This window comes from Dipodomys spectabilis, unplaced genomic scaffold (assembly GCF_019054845.1).
Source record: "Dipodomys spectabilis isolate Male_0828 unplaced genomic scaffold, ASM1905484v1 ptg000126l, whole genome shotgun sequence".
Lineage (NCBI taxonomy): Eukaryota > Metazoa > Chordata > Mammalia > Rodentia > Heteromyidae > Dipodomys > Dipodomys spectabilis.
The window spans coordinates 3,913,561-3,937,227 of NW_024870803.1; the positions used below are offsets into that span (position 1 = coordinate 3,913,561).

Consider the following 23,667-nt stretch of genomic DNA (forward strand, 5'->3'; position numbering starts at 1 on the left):
ATAGGCAGCTGAGCTGAGGAAATACCACCACCAATGCCATATAAATAAAATGGACTTTTCCAGAACATGAAATTTTGTGTCTAGAATCAAAACCCTTGGTATTACCCCAGTTGTGCGTGGGTCTTTCCTTTTAAAGCTTTTAGAAACTATTGGATTTGATATAAATGCTACAAAGTTATATTCTAATTTCACAAGTACCTTTCTGACTTGATGCATCTTTCCAGAATCCTTCTAGAACCTTCTCTCCCATCAACTGAGAGAGCATGAATTTTTAACCCTTTTAATAAAAAGAGCTCAGTGATTTCTTGTTCTGATATTTTCTGAGTCTGTGGATGTAAAAGAGGTATCGGCACGAACGTTGATTTCCTTGGAGTACTATGAGATGACAAACACACACAATAGAAAGCTTTAGAGGTGAAACATAATGTTAAATGATCCAGTAAGAAAGCCAGAAGCTCTTGTTAGAATTGATCGACAAATTACCTCAAGGTTAAAGAGGTGATCCAATTCAAAGAAGCACAAAGGTGTGAGCCAAAGCTCCGTGATCTGAGCCAAAGCTCCGTGATCTGAGCCAAAGCTCCGTGATCTGAGCACACTGCTGGGACTGCGCTTTCTCTGTGCCTTGTGGGTCTTTGCTTTGTTTGCTGTTCTTCTGCTAGTTTGTACTGGAGAGTAAGTGAGACATGACAATAGCAGTGTTGTTATAACATTTCCCACGGACAGGAATCAGGAAAAGCCACGTGAGGAAATGTTTCATCTTAGAATTGTTTTGGCCAGGGTTTATGACAAAGAACTTCCAGGTCAGCCCCAGGACTAGAGCATGTCTAACTGAAGCCTACCTGGGTTCCACAGCTTTGCAAGAATTACCCTGTTATGACTGGAAAGTTTAGAGTTAGGTGGCCTGAAGTATGGATGAAACTTTGCCACCAAACTCTGAGTAGTTCCACACATGGAACAGTCTTGTTTCTTGCAACTTCCTTCACTTAGCACTATCAAAACTTGGTTGGGCCAGGTGGGAGCATGTTAGGAGGCGCCTGGTCTTTCCCATGATTGAGATGTACATTCATTCTGTCAACTCTGGACAAACACTAATTTCTCACCCATTCTATCATTACAACTTATCATGGGACTCACAATTGCAGCCCCAAAAGGGCACAAAGTTATGATGGGAAATATTTGCTCCTTGGGGCCTTTTACACACAAGCTGTGTTTAGTTAGAGGTCTCAGAGTGATTAAAGCAAACTAGAACATCTACAGGGATTTCCTGCTGAACTGACCAGGTGAGCATGGCCAAGCGGCCAGCCAGTAGCCTTCAACAATCAGACAGTTTTACTTTTTTGCAAAACAAATGTAATTTTAAGATCAAGATGCATAACTCTTGTTATGCCTGGTGCTAGGTGCAAGTGGTTCACACTGGTAATCCTAAATACACAGGAGGTAAGATCTGAGGATCACAGTCTGAAACCAGCATGGGCAGGAAAGCCTATGAGACTCTTATCTCTAATAAACTACTCAGAAAAAGCCAGAAGTGGCACTGTGGCCCAAGTGGTAGAGAGCTTGCCTTGAGTGCAGAGAGGCTTAGGGACAGTGCCCAGGCTCCGAGTTCAAGACCCAGGACTGGTAAAAATAAAAAATAAATTTTTTTTGAAAAGATGCCTGGTTCTAACACAGGATGGCACGACACTCTGGGATTCGATTTAGAGGGACGGAAATGTCACGTGAAGACCTTCACATGAATGTCCATATGTGTAGGAAAAGTATTTTTAAAAATGAACCAGGAGGCCGCTCGCCCACCACCCCACCCCGAGCCTAGCCCAAGGCTCTTTCGGAGCCTTCCCAACATCCTTCTGCAGGCAGTCTTGCTTGTTTTGTCCCTGAGGTCTGGGAAGGGCTTGTAGGTCTCCTGAAGCCCGCATCAGAGTGGAAATGGCACCCTGTGAATTCTGAGTCCAGGCCACGCACACACACGTGCGTGCACGCGCACACACACACACACACAGATGCAGATCTGTGAGATGGTGGCTGTGGGGCTCAGGGTGGTGACCCTGGAGCCTGGGCAGCCATGCTAGGAGGAAGCCCAAGCTGCGGGGAGAGGTCATGCGCCATTGCTCTGACCCTCTTGACCCTTAGAATTTGTGGGCACGAAGAAATGATCATCTTCAGTGACTAAACGTTGCTGTCATTTGTTACATCCTCACAGTAAGCAGAATTTCATCTGGATCTATGATGGTTTTGAAAAAACAACTAATGTAAATAAGACAAAATACTTTTTCTCATTTTAAGTGATACGTGAGTATTTGTTGTCGTTTTCTTTAGGAAAAAAAAATTGTTCTTGTCCTGGTACTGGGGCTTGATCTTAAGGCTGGGGCACACTATCCCTGAGCTCTTTCACTCAAGGCTGGTGCTCTACCACTTGAGCCACAGCTCCACTTGTAGCTTTTCTTGTGGTTAATTGGAGATAAGATTCTCATGAGCTTTCCCGCTGGGGCTGACACGACTATAATCCACAGGTCTAAGCCTCCTACGTAGCCAGGGTTACAGAAATGGGACACTCGGGCCTGGCAAAAAAGTTTATACTTCAAATTATTATGTTGTAATTTAACATCAAATGTTGGAATTTCCAGTAAGCTTGTAAGGGCTTAAATCAAAAGACAGGAAAAAAAATCCCAAAGAGTCACCTGTAAAATTATTTATATTTTACTTCATTCACTGAAAGATTCAAGGGTGGAGGTGAAAATCCTATCAGAGGCCGTGAAGGATTGTGGACGTGTTACTATAACAACTCAGCTGTCCAGTGCTCTTTATTCAGGTCTCTCTTCCTCACCCCTTGGCACCATCCCCCTCCATTCCTTCCTTCCTGTTTTTCTGTTTTTCCTCCCATACTAGGGATTGGACTTGTCCTCATGTTTGTCAGTTAGACAAGTACTCTACCACTTGAGCCATACCTTGCCCCAGGTTTTCCTATCAATGTAAAAGGTTGGGGGGGGGGTAGTATTTACATCTCCCAGGACTGTAGCAAGCACCAAGGAGATGGCATGCAATGTCCGTGCTAGAGCAGGTGCCTGACTTACTAATGCTGCCGTGAAAAAGATGACGCAGGCCATACCCCGAGGGCTGCAAGGCTGCACAGGTGGGACCTGCTCAGCAGGACCTCAAGAAGAGGCTGGTTGCACGGGACACGGGGTTTTGCTGGAGGAAGGCAGAAGCCAAGGAAAACGGAGCATCGAGGGGACGGCTGTGCAGTCTTCCTGGTAAGTCATGGGCAGGTCAGCAGGGAGAACGAGCCGCTTCTGGAACAAAGGTGTGGCTGGCGGCAGCTTGATGAGAGACTCCGTGTGTGCCCCCTGTCCTCTGTCTTTTTCCCTCCCTTTGGTTCTGCTCTCAGGACTCTTTCCTGCCCGCGTCCCCTGGTGGGATGACTCAGGGCCGTGGCAAGGCAGATCAGGTCTGAGACGGTGTCCAAGTCCAGAAGCCATGCCCAGGCACAGGGAGGGCCACAGGCTGACAGATGACTCAGCCGCTCCCGGGCCTGATGTCCCCAGCGCGTGCGCGCGCAGAGCAAGGATACCGGCTGCTCCCAAAGGCCCCAGGGGACTCACCGTGGTGACAGCCGCTCCTCAAGGCCCTGCACTCCCCACCCCCGTCCTTCTGACTGCCATCGCGTGTCCAGCAGGCCCCTCCATCGGGGCAGGAACAGCCCCTGAGTGCCAAGGGGAAAGCTGGGCCAGGGAAATCATGGAGCTCCAAGACACAGGCTGACTCTCTGCTGACGTTTGCTCCCTGCGCACAGGGTGCAAAGGCGTCTCCAGAGGCGGCCAGGCCTCCTGTCCCAGGCCAGTCTTCAGGCCCCCTGGAGCTCTGGTCTACCCTGGCTCTCACAGCAAACCCCGGCACAGGGCCCCCGCATACATCTGGATTCTGCAGCCCCAGAGCAGAGCAGGCAAGCTGAGGCCCTGGCTGCCCCCATTTATTGATGAAGAGCGCTAAGAGGGAAAGAGCATGGGCACGGCCCCTCCTTGCATCCCTCCGTTCACACCCGACTCTCGGTTGGTCCTCCCAGCTGCCCTCCCAGGAGGGAAGGAAGCCCTGCGAGCTGCCCTCATCTGGATCTTGGCGCCCTGGCTAGGCGGTGCCCTCCCCCTCAGTCCGTTTCCTCAGTCACTCACCACTGTTAGGCACTGAGGTGTGCGGGGCACAGAGAAGCCCTTTGCACGCGCCCTTTCCACGAGTCTGCCCTCACGGCGCTCCACACAGCACGACTTCCGTTTCGCAAGACCCCAAGCTCAAATCTAACATTTGATCATTTCTTTGCAAAAAAACAAAACCAAAAATACTCATTTCCTGCAGCAATCAATGCAATTATTCAACTGTCCACAGAGTTAACTCATGACAGTTTTGTTTTCATATTGGACTAGATTGATGTTAAATCAAAAGAGTTCTGAGCCCTACCTATGTACACACACACACACACACACACACACACACACACACACACACACACACACACACACACACCCCTACAAGCCAGTTGCCCTTCTAGGAGGCAGATCAAAGATACTGTCACACAATCACCACGTGACTGACACATGACACATGGAAGGATCAGGAAGCCTAAGAGGAAGGCTGTTGGAACAGTTTCTTTCACTGAGGATTGGAAATGCTTTTCTTTTCTCTTTTCTTTCTTTCTCCCTTCACCCCTTTTTGTGCCAATACTGTGGCATAAACTCAGAGCCTTGTGCTCTCCCTAGGCTACTTCGCTCAAAGCTAATGCTTGGCCACTTGAGCCACAGCTCTGGTTCTAGCTTTTTGGTGGGTAACTGGAGATGAGAATCTCCTGGATTTGTCTGCCCCGGCTGGTTTTGAACTGTGATCTAAGATCTCAGCCTCCTGAGTAGCTAGGATTACAAGTGTACAGGTGTAAGCCACTGGTACCTGGCTAGAAATGTATTTCTGTAATTTGATTTTTTTTTTTTGGTTTTCATATGATTTTATTTAAAAATCTGCAAAGGTGAAGGGATCTGCTCTTTTGTTAAAAGAATGCATTTTTTCACAGTATATATTGAGCCATTTTAGTTTTGTATTGATAGTTACAGAAAATCAAGTTTCTGTTTATGTTTATAAACAGAAACTTGTAATTTGATTTTTTTAAGTTGATGCCAAATTAACTTTATTAACATCAATCGTCCTTTCTCCTCTACCCTGCATATTGAATATTGGGGTTGAATTTTCATGAGACTGCTCTATGAGTATTTGCTTTGAAAACACACTCAACAGCCATGTCAGGAAGCTCGTTCTCAGCAGACTTCTGCAGAGAATCCCTTTTGGAAACCACCACTCTTAAGTGTATGTGATTTTTGTCACCTCCCCCATTCCCCGATAAGCGTGCGACAACTGATCTTCAGAACAGGAGCTCTTGGCTCCTGGTCCCTTCTGTTTCTGGCTTGGAGGCTTCGGCTTGCGGTGACTCTCCCCACAGGGCAGCAGACACACACGTCCCCTTTCATCTTGAACTGTCTGTCACCCACAGCTTCCAGTTGGCAGGAGCAAGGTGAAATCAGAGCTCTCCTGTGCGCACGCTGGGTTAAGCCGCCGGGAAAAGGCACCTGAGACTGGAGACACTGGAACTGGAGGAGGGCTGAGGGCGTGCACACACCTTGGAGTGGGCAGCCTGGTGCTTGCTGAATGCCAACCCACAGAGGCAGTACTGCCTTCTCTCAGGAGAGCCCTAGTACCACCACCCACTTAGCACATGAGGATTGGGGTTTTCATACCTGAAATTCAACATCAGAAACTCTGATCCGGGTGGCGCAGCTCACACCTATAATCCTAGCTACTTAGGAGATAGATATCAAGAGGACTGGGGTTCAAGGCCAGCCTGAGCAGAGATTTGTGAGACCACGATCTCAACCAATGAAAAGCTGGGTGTTGAGCGTTCTGCCATCCTAGCCACACAAACAGAAGCATAAACAGGAGGAGGACTGAGCTCCAGGTATAAACACAAGACCCTCTAATTATGTCACTTGCAGGGAAATGGACAGACCTAGAAAACGATATTACATGAAGTAGGTCAGGCTCAGAGAGATGAAAGCGCATGTCTTCTCTCCTGTGGGGAAGTTAGATCTAAAATATTAACATCCATGAAAACACACAGGGCCGCATGCACACACCAGGCATGCATACACCACACACATGCTACACAGGGTAGATGCTAACAGAACAACTCCTTTGAACAATTTACAGGCATTGAACCAAATAAAGACCAGGATCGGGTTAGAGGGTGGGGAGAATGATAGGAGGGCGACACTGATCAAGATGCATTGTATTTATAAGTTGACTCATTAAGACCCCTCTGTGCCTGTTGTCTGGAGAATCAGGACTGGTGCTTCATTCCGTTTCTTCTCTCCTACTAGGGAGACACCCACTGGCGAACCTCCCAAGGCTGGCGTCCAGCCATGTGTGCTAAAGGCCTTACCTGACTGAGCACCTCTGTTTGGACATCACCTTGTTTGTGGCATGTTACGACAGATGTTACAACCCAGCTGTCTCGACTTTCGCAAGGTAAAAAGACAAACTAGCCCCAGGATGCTCAGACGCTGCTGTGAGGACTCTAGTCTACTGCTGCGGCCTAACCGCTGCTGGCCGTGTGAATCTTGGATCTCGGCACTAGGGAGTCACAAAAACCCAAGCTGTTGTATCTCAACATACAGAAGGACAGATTGCTGTGACCCGGGGTGGGGGTGGGGGAGAGGGGGTCTGTGCATCCCGGGGTTGGATCGCTGTCTTCCTCCACAGGAGCCACAGCTGTCACCCCAAGTGAATTGCAGCTCTTTTCCCACATTACCTGAAGTCCCCAAAGTTCATCCCTGAACAAGAAACACAGCTTCCCACACTTATTTTTAGATTTCACTGCAAATAAACACAACATCTGCCAGCAAAAGAATCCTCAAAAGAAATGTCACGGACCCCACACCCAAATGTATCAGAGTGACTTGCAGGTGCTTCTGGGTCATGTCCGAATGCTGTTTAGTGTACACACATGAATACTCAGATAACAGAGGAGGGACTCAGGAAGCTTGAGTTCACGTTTCCATGCTGCCGTGTCCCATCCAGCACGGTTATCACGGAAAACCACGGCCACCCATCACCCCCTTATTTCCTCTGCCTGCGAGCAATCTGACATGAGAGCCACGCATCTCAGGGGACTGGCTTCCAGAGCAGAGGAGGCAGCTTGTGATTCTGAAGTCTGGGCTGTACCACCCAACAACCCTCATCCAGTAGTTTCCGTCCTGCGTGTGGCTCATGGCAAATTCCCCTCCTTGACTCTCCACAAGGATCTTGAACAGATATTTGGGAGGCAGTGTGCACACCCCATCCAGAGTGTCGAGACCTTCATCCTGGTGAACATCAACCATGGCCTACTCAGCGATCAGGAAGAAGGGCTGAAACAAGGAAGAATCAGCACCTCCTTCTGGCTTCACCCTGACATCTACCCACACACTCAGATAGGAAACCCCTGAGTTCAGGCTGCAGGAATTCAGTAGAGTAGGAACCTGAACTCTGACTCAGCTGTACAGGGACAGAGAGGAGGGAAGCGGGGTGCGGGTCAGGGGCTGCTTTACTCGGGGAGCAGAGAGGTGGGCACCCTGGCCCCATGCGGGCATCTTCCCACTGCGGCAAAGCCTGGCACCTGGGGTTTGGAAACAATTCAACCACGATCACTGTAGCTCTTCCTGGACGGCCGTGTGTCCCTCCTCAGATCTATTTTTAGAGCCAAAGCACTGAGTACTCCTTGCACCTTGAGGCCTGGGTTACATCAGGTGGATGCCACCAGCATCCAAAGCATGACACAAGAACATGGGCTGGGAAGGTGGCTCAGTGGTAGAGCGCTTGCCTTGCATGCCTGAGGCCCTGGGTTCGATTCCTCAGCACCACATAAGCAAAAAGAAAAAAGCCAGAAGTGGTGCTGTGGCTCAAGTGGTAGAGCGCTAGCCTTGAGCTGAAGAGCTGAGGGACAGCGCCCAGGCCCAGAGTTCAGGCCCCACAACCGGACCCCCCCCCAAAAAAAAAATTAAGAACTTTAAAAATCACATTGGCTTAACTGCTTATAAGCCCTTCAACTCCACCCCCTGCTATCTGTCTTTATTTTCACGAAGTGGTGTTATTTTATTGCTAACAGAGATGGGAAGCAAGAGGCAGTGCTCCCTTAGAAGCTGCGTGTCTGAGCTCTGGCCCAGATTGAAGGGCGCAAGCCATCACCTGACTCATTCACTACACTTCTCTCCTTCGGAACATGCCTCACCAAGGATGCTAAGGGACTCGCCTTTCCCTCACAGCATGGAAACTCCTTTCTTGGTTATGAGTTAAGAAAGAAAGAAAAACATCCACAGAAGAATGTTGGAAGAGTTTCATTTGGTCACAAAGGTTAGGCCACTTTGGCTCTCTCTTTCTCCATAGTCTTGGAGGCCGGAGCGCTGTGGGTCCTAGGCCCCCGACACCACTCGGCTAATGACACAGGCCACTGAGGACAACCAGGACAGCCCTTGTGCACAGGGAACATCAGCACGTAAAAATCAAGGCCCTCCTGGCCAGGTGTTGTGGCTCACACCTGTCATCCCAGCAACTCAGGAGGCTGAGATCTGAGGATCACAGCTCAAAGCCAGCCTGGGAAGGAAAATCCATGAGACTCCGATCTCCAATTAATTGCCAAAAGCTGGAAGTGGAGCTGTGGCTCAAGTGGTAGAGTGCTAGCCTTGAGCAAAAAGAAGCTCAGAGACAGCATCCATGCCCTGAGTTCAAGCCTTAGGACCAGCAAAAAAGAAAAAGAAAAAGAAGTAATAAATAATAAATCATGTCTCCAAGCCAGCAGTTCAGCCCCTTTTATTTCTGGCATGTGCCAGGTTGCATCTGCCAAGTGAAGTTCTCACAGATGTCAGAGACTCGTGCAGACAGAGTGTGTCTGGTGGGGACCTGTCTACTCAGTTCTCCAGGACCAGCGTGCTTGGTTCCCTGGGGTGGAGGGAGACACCAGCACGTGTATTTCAAGGTCTGATTACTTCTACACCTCATGAATCTAGGGGTGGGAGGCACAGGGCTTGGCCTTGTGGGTTGTAAAGCAGTGGCCCCTTAGGAGAGAAGGGCTCTGTCAGTCTGTGATGTCTGTTTCATGGTTGCCTTAGTTGTGGCTGTAAAAGGGGTTACATTTGCCACTCAGTCCCCATCACAACTATTTACTAGGGCCTGTGGGGCCTTGGGGGACTGATGTCTGCCCTGGGCTCTCCATGTAGGGGCCACCCACACACCACCAGTATACCAGCAGGGAGATAGGCAGAGAAGTCCACGGAAGCCTGAAAGTATGACCCAGTCTGTATCCAAGAGGAAAGGCACTGGATTCCCAACTTCAAGGGCAAATTTGTGATCAATGGATTTTTTTTTTGGTCAGTTGTGGGGCTTGAAATCTAGGCCTGGGTGCTGCTGTCCTTCAGGTCTTCAGCTCAAGGCTAGTGCTCTACCACTTGAGCCACAGTACCACTTCTGGTTTTTTCTGTATATGTGGTGCTGAAGAATCGAACCTAGGGCCTCATATATATGAGGCAAATGCTCTACCACTGAGCCAATTTCCCAGCCCATGGATTTTTTTTATTGTTGTTATTGGTTGTAGGGCTTGAACTCAGGGCCTGAGTGTTGTCCCTGAGCCTCTTGGTGCTCAAGGCCAGCACTCTACCACTTGAGCCACAGCTCCACTTCAGGTTTTTGAGTAGTTAATTGGAGATGAGTCTTATGGGGACTTTTCTACTTGGGCTGGCTTTGAACCATGATCCTCAGATCTCAGCATCCTGAGTAGCTAGGGTTACATGCATGAGCCACTGGCACCCAGCTGGTCAATGGATTTTTTTAAAGACAAATTTATTAGTGATTTATTATGCTCAGCCAGTCCAGGGTGAAATCCACCCCTGAGCCTGTTCCCGCTCTGCTCTATTCCCTGGCTCCTACCTGGACACAGGAAGCAATTGCTTGGAGCTCTGTCTAATGGTCAGCCACCTTGGCAGGTGCATAGCATGCACAAATGGGAATCTTACTAAAGCAAGTGAGGAGAAGATTGGGGCACAGCAGCTGCTGTGGTGCAGTTGGGGTTGGGAGGGGCTGGGATTTAGGCTCAGACCAATCTGACCCAAAGGACCACATGTCCTTTCCACATGAAGATGCTCATGCTGTGAATCTTTAGCTCATAAAACAAAAAGCATAGACCTAGATGCGACATCTGTTGGACAACCCATGTGGTGATGCATCTTGACTTTCTCTAAACTGCTCTAGGATTTGCCAAGATTCCTGGGGAGTGTATTTGAGCTGCATGCTCTCTCCACCCCAGTCTGTTTTAGGATTTACTGCCTGTTTCACAGCTCTGGGAAGCTCAAGACTTTCAGGAAACATAGCATTTCATCAATTTCTGACTTTGCCCTGGAGATAAAGGGATGTTCCCTCCCCCACCTCCATCTGTTTGGGGGATTTGGCAGAACTTACGCTGATGTCACCATTACTTCCCATCACTATCTTCATGAAGAAACACCCAGCCCTTCTCCCTGTGAGGTCCACGGACCACCTGCATGGGCCCCCAGATGTTTTGTAAAGAAGGAGGGGTTCTAAACCCAGCCCTCATTTTGGATTCCAGACTCTATGGGTGGGATCCAGGAATGTACACCAACCAATGCTCAGGGCTCTCAACAGATAGCCATAGAGAAAAGGAAGATGAAGACGAGAGTACATGAGAACTGAACATCTCTTTCCTTGTGTTTTCATCTTGGATACCTCCTTGACCTCTGAGGCTAAGGGCCAGGTCAAGGTACTTTGTCCTGGCTCAGACCTGAGCCCCAGCAGAGGGTGGCAGCTCTCCACTGCATGCACCAGGACACACCTATAGCACGTTGTTGTGTCAGGGCAGTCTGCTCAGCCCAGCTTTGAACTTGTTAAGACAAAGCATCTCGTCCGCCTTTGTACCCCCAGCCTAGCCCAGGGCCTGCTGTGCCAACATCCTCCAAATATGGAATCATTTCCACTGAACTGTGCTTGAGAATCCAAAAATCTCACTGCCAGAGAGAAGGAGATGATATTCTCACCTCGTCTGATAATAAAGCCCCCTAGTACATATTCCTCATTGTTCTTGGGTCCACAAATGGCACCACATGAGCCTCCTTGGCCATAACGCTTTAATTCATCACCAGAAGAAAAGAATAGCTTGAAGGACTTACATTGGAAAACAAAATATTTAACTTCTGTTAAATGGCTGGTGTTTTGGGAATATCTCATTTCCTAAAAAACCTTAATTCCTAATAAAAACAACCACATCAGTTATTCTAGATCCAGCCAGACAGTCTAGAAGGGAAACAGGATTCCAGGCCACTGCTTTTCTCCAGCTCCCACAGAAGTAAGTGTGAATTCTCCCTGAAGAGAGTCAGGTTTTTCAGCCAAACCAACCAACGGGCTCATGTTCAAAACACACAAACACACAGCAATCTACAACAGACTTGGGACCCCAAGACATCAGGTAGATAGATACTAGATACAGTATAAAGGGTAAGCATGTATAAAATACTTAACAATTAAAAAGCAGAAACACAGAAGTGAACAAGAAACAAGAAACTACCAGTGTAGGATCAGGTATGACATGGGAAGCTGAGATTAATAGAACAATGGTTTCCATACCAACCCATACAGAAAAGTCAGCAAGACTCTTTTTCAGTGGGAGACACTTGGGATGGTAATGTGTACCTGTCATACTAGTCAGGATGGGAAGTGAGAAAATAGGAGGATCAAGGTCCATGCACATACCCAGGCAGTCCATGAGATCCCTCCACCATCTCAGAACTAACCAGTTCAGAAAAAAAGGACTAGAGGCACAGGTCAGCAATAGAACATCTGCCCAGGAAGCATGAAGCCCTGAGTTCAAACTCCAACACTGCCAAAACTAGTTAATAAGCACCAGATTAAATTATTGTTGAACAAAAAGTTAGTTACTTGAAGGAGATCTACATAAAGTATCTAGACCATACTTATAGACACAGAAATGGAAAATATTAAGATAACCACAAAAGAAAGACAAAGAAGGTCCAACTTGCTTTTCATTAGAACCTCAGAAGGAAAGACCTGATGATGGAAGAGGCAACAGTGAAGAGATGATGGCTAAGAATCTTCCAGAACTTAGTAAAGAATCGAAACCACAGAGGAAACATGCATTACTCAACAAACATTCACTGAGTGCACCACATACGTCAGTGGTGTGTGTCGGGGGGTGGGGTGGGTATTGCAGTAACAAGGATAGAATTTAGCGCTATGCATGCTAGGCAAATGCTCTCCCACTTCAACAACACCTTTAGTGGTTTTGTTGTAGATTGCCTTTCAGATAACCCTCACTTTTTGCCTATGTCTACTCCCAGAGCCCTCCTACTTATGTTGCCACATAGCTGGAGAGTATGTGTGAGATACAATGCCTGTCTTATTTGTTAAGATGGGGTCTTGCTATCTTCTTCCTTTTTTCCCTTTTCTTTTTTTTTCTTTTTTCTTTTTAGTTTTTGCCCAAGTTGGCTTTGTATCATGATCCTGTCTGTCTCTACCTCCTAAGTAGCTGACATTATAGTCATGAGCCAGATACTTTTTAGAGGCAATATATTCCAAGCTGGACAGGTTATTTAAAAATATCTATCTAGATACAATCTAAGAGAAGGATGATCACCTGCGATGCAAGGTCGGATTGAAAACAGACTTCAAAAGCAAAATGAAAGCAACACTGCTGAGAGATCACAGCTCTCCAAAGTGCAACAGGCGCTTAAAGACTGAGCCTCCTGCACGGCATTCACTCCGCACCAGGCTGGAAGGACAAGCAGGATGAGAGCCTCAGATCCGTGTCTTTGGTTTGCATCTGCCTCCTTTACCTCAGCCACACACATGCTTCTTTCTGCATGTTCATTGTTTAAGTGTCTTTCTAAAACCTGGTGAATACCTAACCTCCTTTAAGGAGGCTGAAGGCACAGGACAGGAAGAGCATTTTAATTACTTTCTTCAAACTTCCTGTTCAAGATCTGGGAAAAAGCTGCTGAGTCTTCAGTCATTGTCTTAAACCCGAAGCCCAGTTAAATATAGCATATCATGGACAGATCACTCCACAGACAGACTACTCCAGCATGAGATCACCCCACAGACAGATCACCCAGGATGAGATCACCCCACAGACAGATCACCCAGGATGAGATCACCCAGGATGAGATCACCACACAGACAGATCACCCAGGATGAGATCACCCCACAGACAGATAACCCAGGGTAAGATCACCCCACAGACAGATCACCCAGGACGAGATCACTCACAAGCAGGAGTAATCATCTCATCTCACCTCATCTCATGGGTCATCCCTCCCTTCAAGCAGTGGGGATTCCTCAGGCTTCTTTGAAGAACTAAAACTGAGATAATGCTCATCATGACTACACTTTGACCAAGACTGCTTAATAACATGCCTTATGCCCTTGCCCCAATTTCTCAATATAAACCTAAAGCTCATGTCAGGATGTCCTAAAGATGGGCTCACATGCTTCATGACAGCAATAATGAAATCAAGGTATTTCCATACAAGCAAAATCTGACATATTTATCATCTACCAATATACACTAAAGAACCTTTTTAATGTTTGCTTCAAAGGAAGAGGGAAAAAAAGAGGTAGCCTACTGAACAATGGGAAAAGACTAAATGTAGCCCAAACATATGAAAACATAAATCAATAGTGAAGGCCAGGCCCAGAATACTGTCTTCTAACACTTGCAAGATGGCAGTGGCTGAATTACGGTGTTTAGGGCTCTTAAACTGTTAAGGTGGAGACCTCCTGGCATTAAGTTAGGTTGGTAAGAAGGCTTGATGGAATTTATGAGTAACCACTAAGAGAATTGAAACAAAGGATCTGAATTCCAAACAAAGAAAGAAACAAATAGAATATAAAAATCAGTTGTTAAATTTCATCTTTAAATAGTTGTACAAAGGGGTTTGAGTTCAACATGTCAAGTTATGAATAAGATGCATCTTGAAACATTTTGTAAGGAAGGATAAAGGAATAAATTCATTCAAATGACAAAATGAAGAAAAATTATGGTGTGACAAATCCATTTATAAATTAAGAAACCAAGGGAAATACTTTTTAAAATAAATGTTATGAGCCGGGTGCTGGGGCTCATACCTGAATCCTAGCTACTCAGAAGGCTGAGCTCTAAGGATCTTGGTTCAAAGCCAGTCCAGACAGACAAATCTATGAAACTCTTACCTCTAATTAGCCAGGAAAAAACTGCAAGTAGAAGTGAGGCTCAAGTAGTAGAATGCCAGCCTTGAGCAAAAAAAAAAGTATAAGTCTCTGAGTTCAAGTTCTAGTACTGGCACGAAGAAAATGGAGAAAGAAAGAGAAATAGAGAAAGGGAAAAAGGGAGAAAAGAGGAAAGAAAGGAAAGGAAGGAAAAGGAGAGGAGAGGAGGGGAGAGGAGAGGAGGAAAGGAAGGAAGGAAGGAAGGAAGGAAGCAAGGGGGAAAGAGGGAAGGAGGGAAGGAAGGAGGGAAGGAGGGAGGGGGAGAAACAGAAAGAAAAAGAAAGGAAGAAAAAGAAAGATAAAGAGAATGTTATATCTGAAACCTTAAAGGCCTCCCAAATACCTATGTGCTAAGGGCTTAGTTAGCAGCCTGTGGCACTATTGGAGGTGATGGAGCCTTCAGCATAGGAGGACTGGTGAAAGGAGGTTTAGGTCATGGGGCTGTACCCTGGATCCTCCCTTTCCCTCCCTGCTCCAGCTACCATGAGGTGAGCAGCCTCTTGGCCACGTGACCCATTGTGATTCAATAATTCAACCAGATCACCAGGAACTGAAACCTCTGGAACTGTGGATCAAGATAAACTTTTCCACTTATAATTATTTCAGCCATTTCATCACAGTGATAGAAAGATGACCAATATAAGGAAACTAAACATGTTTGATACAGGCAAAATTGAGTTATATATATTCTATAAGAGTCACTAAACTATTAGGACACAGGATGTTTGAAAGTCAAGGATTACAAAAGCTACTTCAGATATTAACTGAAAGCAAGCTGGAGCAGTTGGACACCCAAAAGCTAATGCCCACACAGTCTCTTCAAGCCTTGGATGGATTATCTATAAAACTTGACATATTATAAGTCCATAAAGCAAATTTCAATTAAAGCCAAATAGTATCCTAGGAATCACATTCTCCAGTCACGCCACACTTAGATAATAACCCAACAACCAAAGATAAAACAACCAGCCTACATTTGAAATTTAATGACAATCCTATAAAATAAAGCATGGGCCAAAGAAGAAATAATAGCAATAATGTAAAATAATATAAGTGAACAATAATGAAAATCCACATTTAAAAATGTTGTTGAGATGCAGCCAAAGCAGTTCATAGAAGCAAATTCATAGCTTTAAAATATTTGCACTAAAAATAAAGTTATAAAAAACAGAATTAAGTTTACAACCTAAACTGGAGACAGCATACTGCTAGTAAGCCCACACAACTAGGCCAAATAATAAAGAGAAGAATTGAATGAACTAGGGAAACGAACAATGAAGCAGTCATAGAACAGATATTCTAAAGGGGAGATTGATTCAGCAAAAAGGAAGGTATAAACAATACTAGACATAAAAGCAATACAAAATTATATCCTTTTTAAAGTGTTCATAGTAAATGAGACTCTACCTAGAGTAGAGTTTGGGCCTGGCTAGCTCCCTTCCCTAGCAACTTCAATGTTGCAATTTCAGACTTTAGAAATCTTCAGGAGGACAGGGTGAGGTTGGCATTAATGTGGACAGATCATCAGGTTGGCCTGTATCTTGGAATGGCTGTGTAGGAAGCTAGGCAGAGATGCATGAGGGACAGGACTGAATCCTGAGACAAAACAGCCAGAACTCTCTTCAACAGAACATCTGTGTCATTCAAAGCAACCTTCCTTTTATTCCGGAAGAAAACTGATCTACAAGGTAAAAGCAACTGTGATGTAGCCTGTGTGTAAAGGACTGTGAAGCTAATAATAGACTTGAAATCCCCTATCTAAAATACCAGAAAACATTAGAAAATCCTAACATCAATCTTAAAGACTTACTCTCCAGACAGTGAACTGGGACATTGGGTAGGCAAGGGTTCTGGCCTGTGTATCTGCACTACATCAAGGTTTATTCTGCCCAGTGTTTGATGGATACAGCCACGACTTGAGTGTTAGAAAAGTCAATGCTGAGGAGGTTCCGTGTGGATGAGAAATCGCCTGCCTTCACTTGAGTGGGAAACACAGGGTGTGGGGTGGGGGAAGCTTGCTTGAATCAACCCTGTACTTGACATGGACTCCTGCTTTGAATGATTTCCAGCTGTGAATTGTGAAGAGGGATTATGGGAGCCACGTGAGCATTTTGAATCATTCACATAAAGAAGAGAGAGAATCATTCACACCAAATGAAGACACAACCTCCTGGTTGATTGTGGTTCCTAGAACCACCAAACCAAACAAAATGGCACCGTTGGCTAATGGCCTATGATCAGAACATGGCTACTGAGGCCCAGCAAGGTTTCCTACAGGTTAGAAAGTGTGAGTGGTGTCAGAATTGTGTTTCCTGGAACATGTGAGGACTTTAGTTCTTTATGAAGGAGAAGGCGCTGTTTTACCATCAAGACCTAATCCAATTTAGCTACATAAAGGGTAGGGGACCCTGGTAGATCCTCTAATATCTCTAGCATCCGGCACTCTTAGAAAGCCAGGACTGTGGTACAATGCAGGATAGAGCTAGGATTAAGTGTAATAGCCATCTGGAGGCATTCTGGAACCTGAGAAGCCTGCCCCCTTTCTAATCTTTCCCAATGCACCCCCTTTGCAAGACTGATGCCTCAGACTTCAGGTCTATGAAAACATATGGCATTCGCTAAAGACAGAACTGCAGTTTGGCTCACCCCACTGATAGAATTTCTAAGAACAACAACAATAGAGAAGAATCTGTTTGTATCCAAAACCAAAGACAGCAAAACAGTAGCCACAGAGCTGTGAGATTCTGAGGGATTCTGCGTGACTAGCTTTCCCTGAAAGGTGGGAGTAAGTGTGGGGTCCTTCTTAAGAGAAAAACCATGAAAGACAAGCCAAAAGAAGCACAAAACCCTTCGGGATTCAGAAAAGAAATCTCTTCAGTATAGCTCAGAACAGGGCTTTAAAGATGCATCTGGAAGGTGCCTGGTCACAGTTCTAGGCAGGCATTTGTGATTACTAATGACAAATGAGAAAACTAAGCCCAGAGACCTGAGCGCGATCCTGAGCTCTCATCCTCCCAAGTCGCTAGGATTACACGTTGCTTTTAAAGGTTTGCTTTGTTCTTCCTCCTTTTTGTCTTTTTCTTTTCCTCGAGGCTCTGGGATGGCACTGGAGTCCAGTGCCTGCAGCGCTGGCAGGTGTTCCTCTGGCTGGGCCACACCCCCAGCCTTTGTTCTTCATCTTTAAAAGTCTTTAAAGCTCCGGAGCCCACACCCACCGGGGTGGAGAGTGAGCAGCCCGGCAGAGGACAGTAGAAGCAGGCCCTGTGCAGGCGCTGCCGTGGGATGCCCGTGTGGGGACAGCCCCCTCTTACCAAGGTTCCCTCCCATCCGTTTCCATGGTGCCATCCCTAACCAGACCACCGAGGTTAGAAAGCGGGCCCAGGACAAGGCAGGAAGGAAGGGCGCCTAGGCACACACCAAAGCCCATCCGGGCAGTCATGGGGTTGTATTTCTAGAACGTTTATCGCTAGGGCTACACGCAGTGTAGCCTGACCTTCTAGAACAGCAAAGCCTCCACGAGCTGCCTCCCAGCCGGACCAAAGGCTCCCACAACAGCGGCAGAGGGGGCTCGCCTGCCGCCCAAATGAGTGCTTTCGGTGGAGCCCAGTGCTAGTGGCTCATGTCTGGGATCCCATCCAGCCTGGGGAGGTGACAGAAGTAGGAAGACTGCGCCCTGGACAAACGTGGGAGAACCCTCCTGAAAAGAGCCAGGGCCAGGGCTGCCTGCCCAGACAGCTCTGAGTTCAAGACCCATGTTTCTCATTTTTAAAAACCCCTAAGATAATGACAAACGTTTTCCTTCTCTGTTCGCCCAGGTCTATGTCGTCGTCCCGTAAAACTCACGTGGAGCTTTGATCAAGGACAAAGTTGAGCGTGCGCCGGGCTCGCGCTGCGAGCCAGGCTCGGGGCAGCCTGCGGCGAGCGGGCGGATGCAGGGGCACGGCCCGCGGCGGGACACTGGCGGGCCGGCAGGTGCGCACCCATCCCCGCTCCCATCCCCGCTCGGTCCATCCTTCCACCCGGAGCCCCGCGGCTGCGCCAGGGAGTTACCGAGAGCAGCACCCGGGAGCCCGCGTCCCGTCGGTAACCCGGCTTTCCCCACGACTCTCCGGTAACATGTTGCTCTTTGCCCCACAACAGTTTCGCCCAAACCAGTTCCCCGGGAGAGCCTCGACGACCTCTGTCCTCTTGTAGTTCAGATATTCGTGTGGACACTGGAGGGGGGGGGGGGCGGGGAACCCCTTCTGCCTCCAAACATCCCTTCTCTCGGGTGCCTCCTGGAAACCTCCAGTCGGCCCAGGCCCGCGGATGCCCGCAGCAGAGACAGCGCGCGCCGCCGGGGGCACGGAGGGGGTGGGGAGGCGCGAGGGGGACCGGCCCGCCTCGCCGGCCACCAAAGCATCTCGGATGGGGCTGGGGCAGGGATCCACGGCCCCGGACCCCCCCTCCCCCGTGCCCTCCCTTTACCTCGCTGACGATGGTGGCGTGGGTCTGCTCGTAGTGCCAGCCGCCGCTGCAGGGCACGAGGGGCGCGGAGCGGTTGGGGAAGGCGGCCAGGGGGTCGGAGCAGCTGAGCGCGCCCGCGGCGTCGGCGGCGTCGGCGCCCGCGGCCTCCAGCAGGTAGCGCTGGCAGCGGCCGCGGCGGGCGGCGGGCGCGGCGGGCCCGGGGCGCGCGGGCGCCGTGCGGTTCCACTCCTCGTCCGGGCTCCAGGCGCAGCGCTCGGCCAGCGCGGCGGCGCTCGGCCCGCGGCACCAGTAGCGGTCGGGCTGGCTGCCCAGGAAGACCACCCCGACGAAGAGGAAGGCGAAGGTGACGCCCGTGAGGCACAGCAGCAGGAACACGCGCCGCTGGAAGCGCCCGAACTCGCCGGCCCTCTGCAGAGTCTGATCGAAGGAGGGCATCGTGCGCCCCGCCGCCGGCCCCGCCACCGGCCCCGCCACCCGCCCGCCGCCGCCGCGCCTCCGAGTGACCCGCGGGCTCCGCGGGCGGCCGGTGTGTACCCGCCCCGCTCGCCCTGGCGCGGTGCCCGCCCCCGCCTCGCTCGCCCCGGCGCGGTGCCGAGCCCGCGGCTCCCCCACCCCCACCCCGCCGTCCCGGGCTCTCCCGGGGGGCCCCACGGCGCGCGCGCAAGGGATCGGGGTGGGCACGCCGCGGGGGTCTGGCTGGCACAGCCTGGCCGCGCGCCGCCGAGCAGCAGAGACCCGGCGGGGAGGCGGAGGGTGGGGGGGACGCGAGGGCCGGGCACAGCCTTCAGCCTGGCGCGCGGCTCCATTCGGCTCAGGCCAAGCCCCCGGGCTCTGCCAGCCGCCCTGGGTCCGGCTCCAGGGCGCGGGAGCACCGGCCTGGCCCAGCCACGCCCCGGGCTCCTGGGGACGCTGGGTCTCTGGGATCCCGGAGGCCCCCAGCCCTTCCTCCCGCGTGAGCGCGCTTACAGGCCGCTGGGTTCCGAGGTGAGCGCTCGGCACCTGTCCCGGGCTGGACCGAGACGTGGCCTTGGGCTGGGTCTACGCGAGGGTCGGTTCTGGCGCCATCTGGGACATGGGCCACTGCTTCCAAAAGGACGGCGGGCAACCTACAGTGGGGAGAGACCGTTCACAGTCCCCAGGCTCAGTGTGGCAGGGGAAACGACCACTTCCAGCCAGGGCTTTCATTCTCACGCCGAGGTTTAGCTTCCTTACGGCTCTGGCAGCGCTGGGACCCCCACCTCCAGCCCCAGGGTGTCTGTGTGCCTCCGCTTACGTGCGCGGGGCCCGCGGTGACCGTCCCAGGTCAGCTGGGCAGGTGCGCACCCCTGCCCGCGGCCTCCCCTCGCAGGGCGCAGCGCTCCCTGCCCGGCTCATCTCCCCACTCCCCTCCAAAGCTCTCCACCCCACCCCGCCCCGCGCCCCTCGCTCACTTGACTCAAAGAGCCGACTAGTATTTCCAGAGCCAGCCTGCCGCCCCTGACCTCGGACAACGCAGCTCACCGGCCTGTATTCCCGCCTGGGAAAGGAAGCCAAAGATGTGTCTACCTACCCCGGCCCTGCGGACCCAACCCACTAATTAGGTGGAAAGTGACCACGCTTGGTCTTTTTGTTTTGGGTTTTTGTTGGGTTTTTTTTTGGTGGCAGTACTGGAGTTTGAACTGCAGTTTGTTAGGCAGGTGGTCTGCTGAGACCCTTCTTCAGCCCTTTTGTGTACTGATTCCGTGTGTGTGCGCGCGCGCGTGTGCACGTGCACCCCACCAGGACTGGAGCTGGAAGTCAGGGCCTGTGCTCTTGTACTTGAACGATAGCTCCACTTCCAGGTTTTCTGAAGGCTCATTGGAATTAAGAGTCTTCCAGACATTTCCTGCCCAGGCAGGCTTGGAACTGTGATGCTCAGATCTCAGCCTCATAAGTATCTAGGTGTGAGCCACTGGTGCCCTGGTGCCCAGATGCCCAGAGTGTATTGGTAGCTTTTAAGACAGTCTGGCTTCCTCCTTGGAACGTGAGCCTATTTTTCTCTTCCATGATCGCTAGGATGACAGGTGTGCCACCATGCCAGCTGAGATGAAGTCTTATGGACTTTTCTGCCAAGAGTGGCCTCACATTATAATCCTCCGGATCTCTGCCTCCCACGTAGCTGGGATTGCAGATATGAGCCTCTGGTATCTGGCTTGTTAGACTCCTTCAGCTGATGTTATTGTATCAACAGCAACTGCAGTGCTCTGATTTCCACATCCCTGAATGGGCAGATGGCACATGTTTGGCACACTTAAGAGTCATTCAGGTTTATCATGTGAGAATAGTCTCTGTTTGTGTTCTGTTTATTACTTGGTGGGGGGGGGGGTGAATTTGGGGAAGTTACCTGTGAATTTGTATATTCTTCTACTATGTCAGGTATGTATGTGCTGTTTACTCAGTCTGTGGCTTAACTTTCTAATGTTGCATAAGTAACTAATTTAAATCCTAATGTAGTAAAATATATCTCTCTCTTCCATAGCTCCTGCTGTTTTGCTATAAAAAATCAAGCTCTCCCATAGTTTTAAATACTTTCTTCTATGCATTCTTGTTAAATTGTATTTTTCAAATTGAATTTTAATATCTCTGGAGTTAATTCTGTGCAGAGAGTGGTGGGATCTAATTTTACTTGTTTCTCCCATATGGCCCAGCAGTTAGTTATTTCAATGCGACTCGGCCGGAGGCTCCTTTCTCCAGGATTTCCAGTTCTGCCTCTGACTGGTGTGAGCTGGATCCTGACCTGAGCCTCCATGCTGGTCCACTGCTGTCTGCTCACGGACACACTGTGGGCTCACAGACACACTGGGGGTTCACAGCCACATTGGGGGTTCACAGCTACACTGGGGGTTCACTGTCATCACAGCCACACTGGGGACTCACTGTCACTACAGAATTTCTCCAAAGTGTCTTTCCACCTGCAGAACAAGTCTCACCTCCTCTCTCCCCTCTTGGGGACCTTGCAGATGGAGAATATCCCATCATTCCAGAAAGTTCTAGTGCCCGGCGCTAACGTGAACACATGTTGGTTAAAGAATGGAGGCTCCACAAAGGATGAAAATAGAACTCCCCGCAAGTGACCAGTAATGTCACCAAGGGAATCTATCCAATGGAAATCAAATCGTATCACAGACACGCCTGCACTCCTGTGTCTACAACAGCAGTATCCCAAGCTTTGGGGGAACATTCCAGAAGCAAGTACAGCACTAACAGCCAGGCCAGGATCTCTCTCCACATTCCTAGGAGGATCAGGGATCCTGTGCCATGTGTTTGACATACGTGTTGCTCTGTGTTCCCCGAGCCACACTGGCGAGGTGCTACCTGGAAAGGTGGGCGTCCCCCCCAAGCCTCACAGGGGCCTTGGATGGGCCACCTGCCAGCCTCCTCGGCACCATGTTCCGCGTCTCCTCTCTTCCCATGACTTTTACCTGAGCACAGACTTTTTTGCTGAAGTTCTAGCTTTTCAATTTTTTGTTTTAAAATAAAGCAATTTTATGTTTTATGAGGGAGCATAGGATTATTATTTTAGCTGCAAGAAATTTTAGAAGCCATGTCATCTATTTCCCTGACTTTATAGTCAAGTAGAACAGAATAAAAAGATTCAATGTCTTAGTTATGACAGCAGTTGGATGCAAACAAAGGCTCACACTCAGATAAATACGCTCACTCACACAGATTTTTAAACTCTTTCACTTCCAAATTATTCTTTTGACAAATATAATCTTCAAAAGTAATTTGTATGAGTATAAAATGCAATCAGTCTCCACTCAGACTGACATTGTCAGTGTAAATTTTTTGTGGGGGGGGGGGAATAACTTCATGTGAAACCATGCAAAAAACAAAATGATCTAATGATTTCAGAGCCTGACACTCATTTAGAACAACATGAAGACAACTTGTCTACCTAATGGTGCTGTGCCAGCACTGACTGCTTGGGCTGGACCAGGAGCTGCTTATGTAAGATGTGATCACAGGAGAAGCTGGTACAGGACTGGTGGAAACTCTCTGTTCTATTTTTACAACTTCTTGGAGTCTTAAATTATTTCAAAATAAAAAAAAGTTATTTTTTTAAGACAACGATATATTGCTAAGACAACCAGTGCTGAAAAAGTTGAGACAAAAACCATCATGTCATTGAATTGCTCCTTTGAAGGGCAAGACAGTCCCAGAGGACTCCAACTGTAGCCTCTGTTCCCAGCCTCACTCCATCCCAGTGGCTCCTGATCCACTCTGGACTTCAAGGGGTTAAGGAGTAGCTCTGGCCTAGCCTGAGCTCAAGATTCCCTCCAGGCAAGGCTCCTATGTTTCTGAGGTTTGGAGAACAGGTCCCTCTTGCTCTTTGTATACTGGAGGTGGCCTATGGGCATGCTACCACGTGTGTGAGCCTAGGTTTATCACACAGGACTACTGGGGTTTGAACTCATAACCTTTTCCTTGCCAGGCAGGCACTCTAACACTGGAGCCACGTCTCCAAACCCAGCATTTGTGTTTCAATGGGCAAAGGGACACTATGGTGATCCATCATATGTCTTCAAGCTAAATCTTCTATGAGGCTCTGATTGGGGCTGAAAGTATGGCTCAAGTGGTAGAGCACCTGCCTAGCATGTGAAAGGCCTTGAGTTCAAACCCCAGTACTAACCACCAAAGGAAAAAACTATGACTGGAAAAAAAAACACGCATTTCTTTTGTCTTCTACTGTTTTACTATTGGAGTCATTGGTGTTAGTGTTACTGCAAAAGACTTGCCGTCTTTATGTCATGAAGACAGCCACAAATGGTGTGCAGGGTTTGTCTGTCCACATCCTAACATCACACCTCATATCTGCTCATTTAATAACCTCAGGCTTCTCCTGGG

General features: G+C 49.0%; 1 protein-coding gene across 2 annotated transcripts in view; it reads right to left on the minus strand.

Moving 5' to 3' along the window:
- The window catches only part of Slc22a3 (solute carrier family 22 member 3), a 71,990-nt gene extending 52,721 nt beyond the window's left edge, over positions 1 to 19,269 (minus strand). For both annotated transcript variants that reach the window (XR_006148895.1, XM_042689738.1), the window contains exon 1: positions 18,802 to 19,269. Coding sequence is in view for 1 of the 2 variants with exons in the window: in XM_042689738.1 (XP_042545672.1) it covers positions 18,802 to 19,236 (435 nt within the window). In the remaining variant the exon portion in view is untranslated. The remainder of the gene's footprint in view (positions 1 to 18,801) is intronic.
- Between the last annotated feature and the right edge of the window lie 4,398 nt (positions 19,270 to 23,667).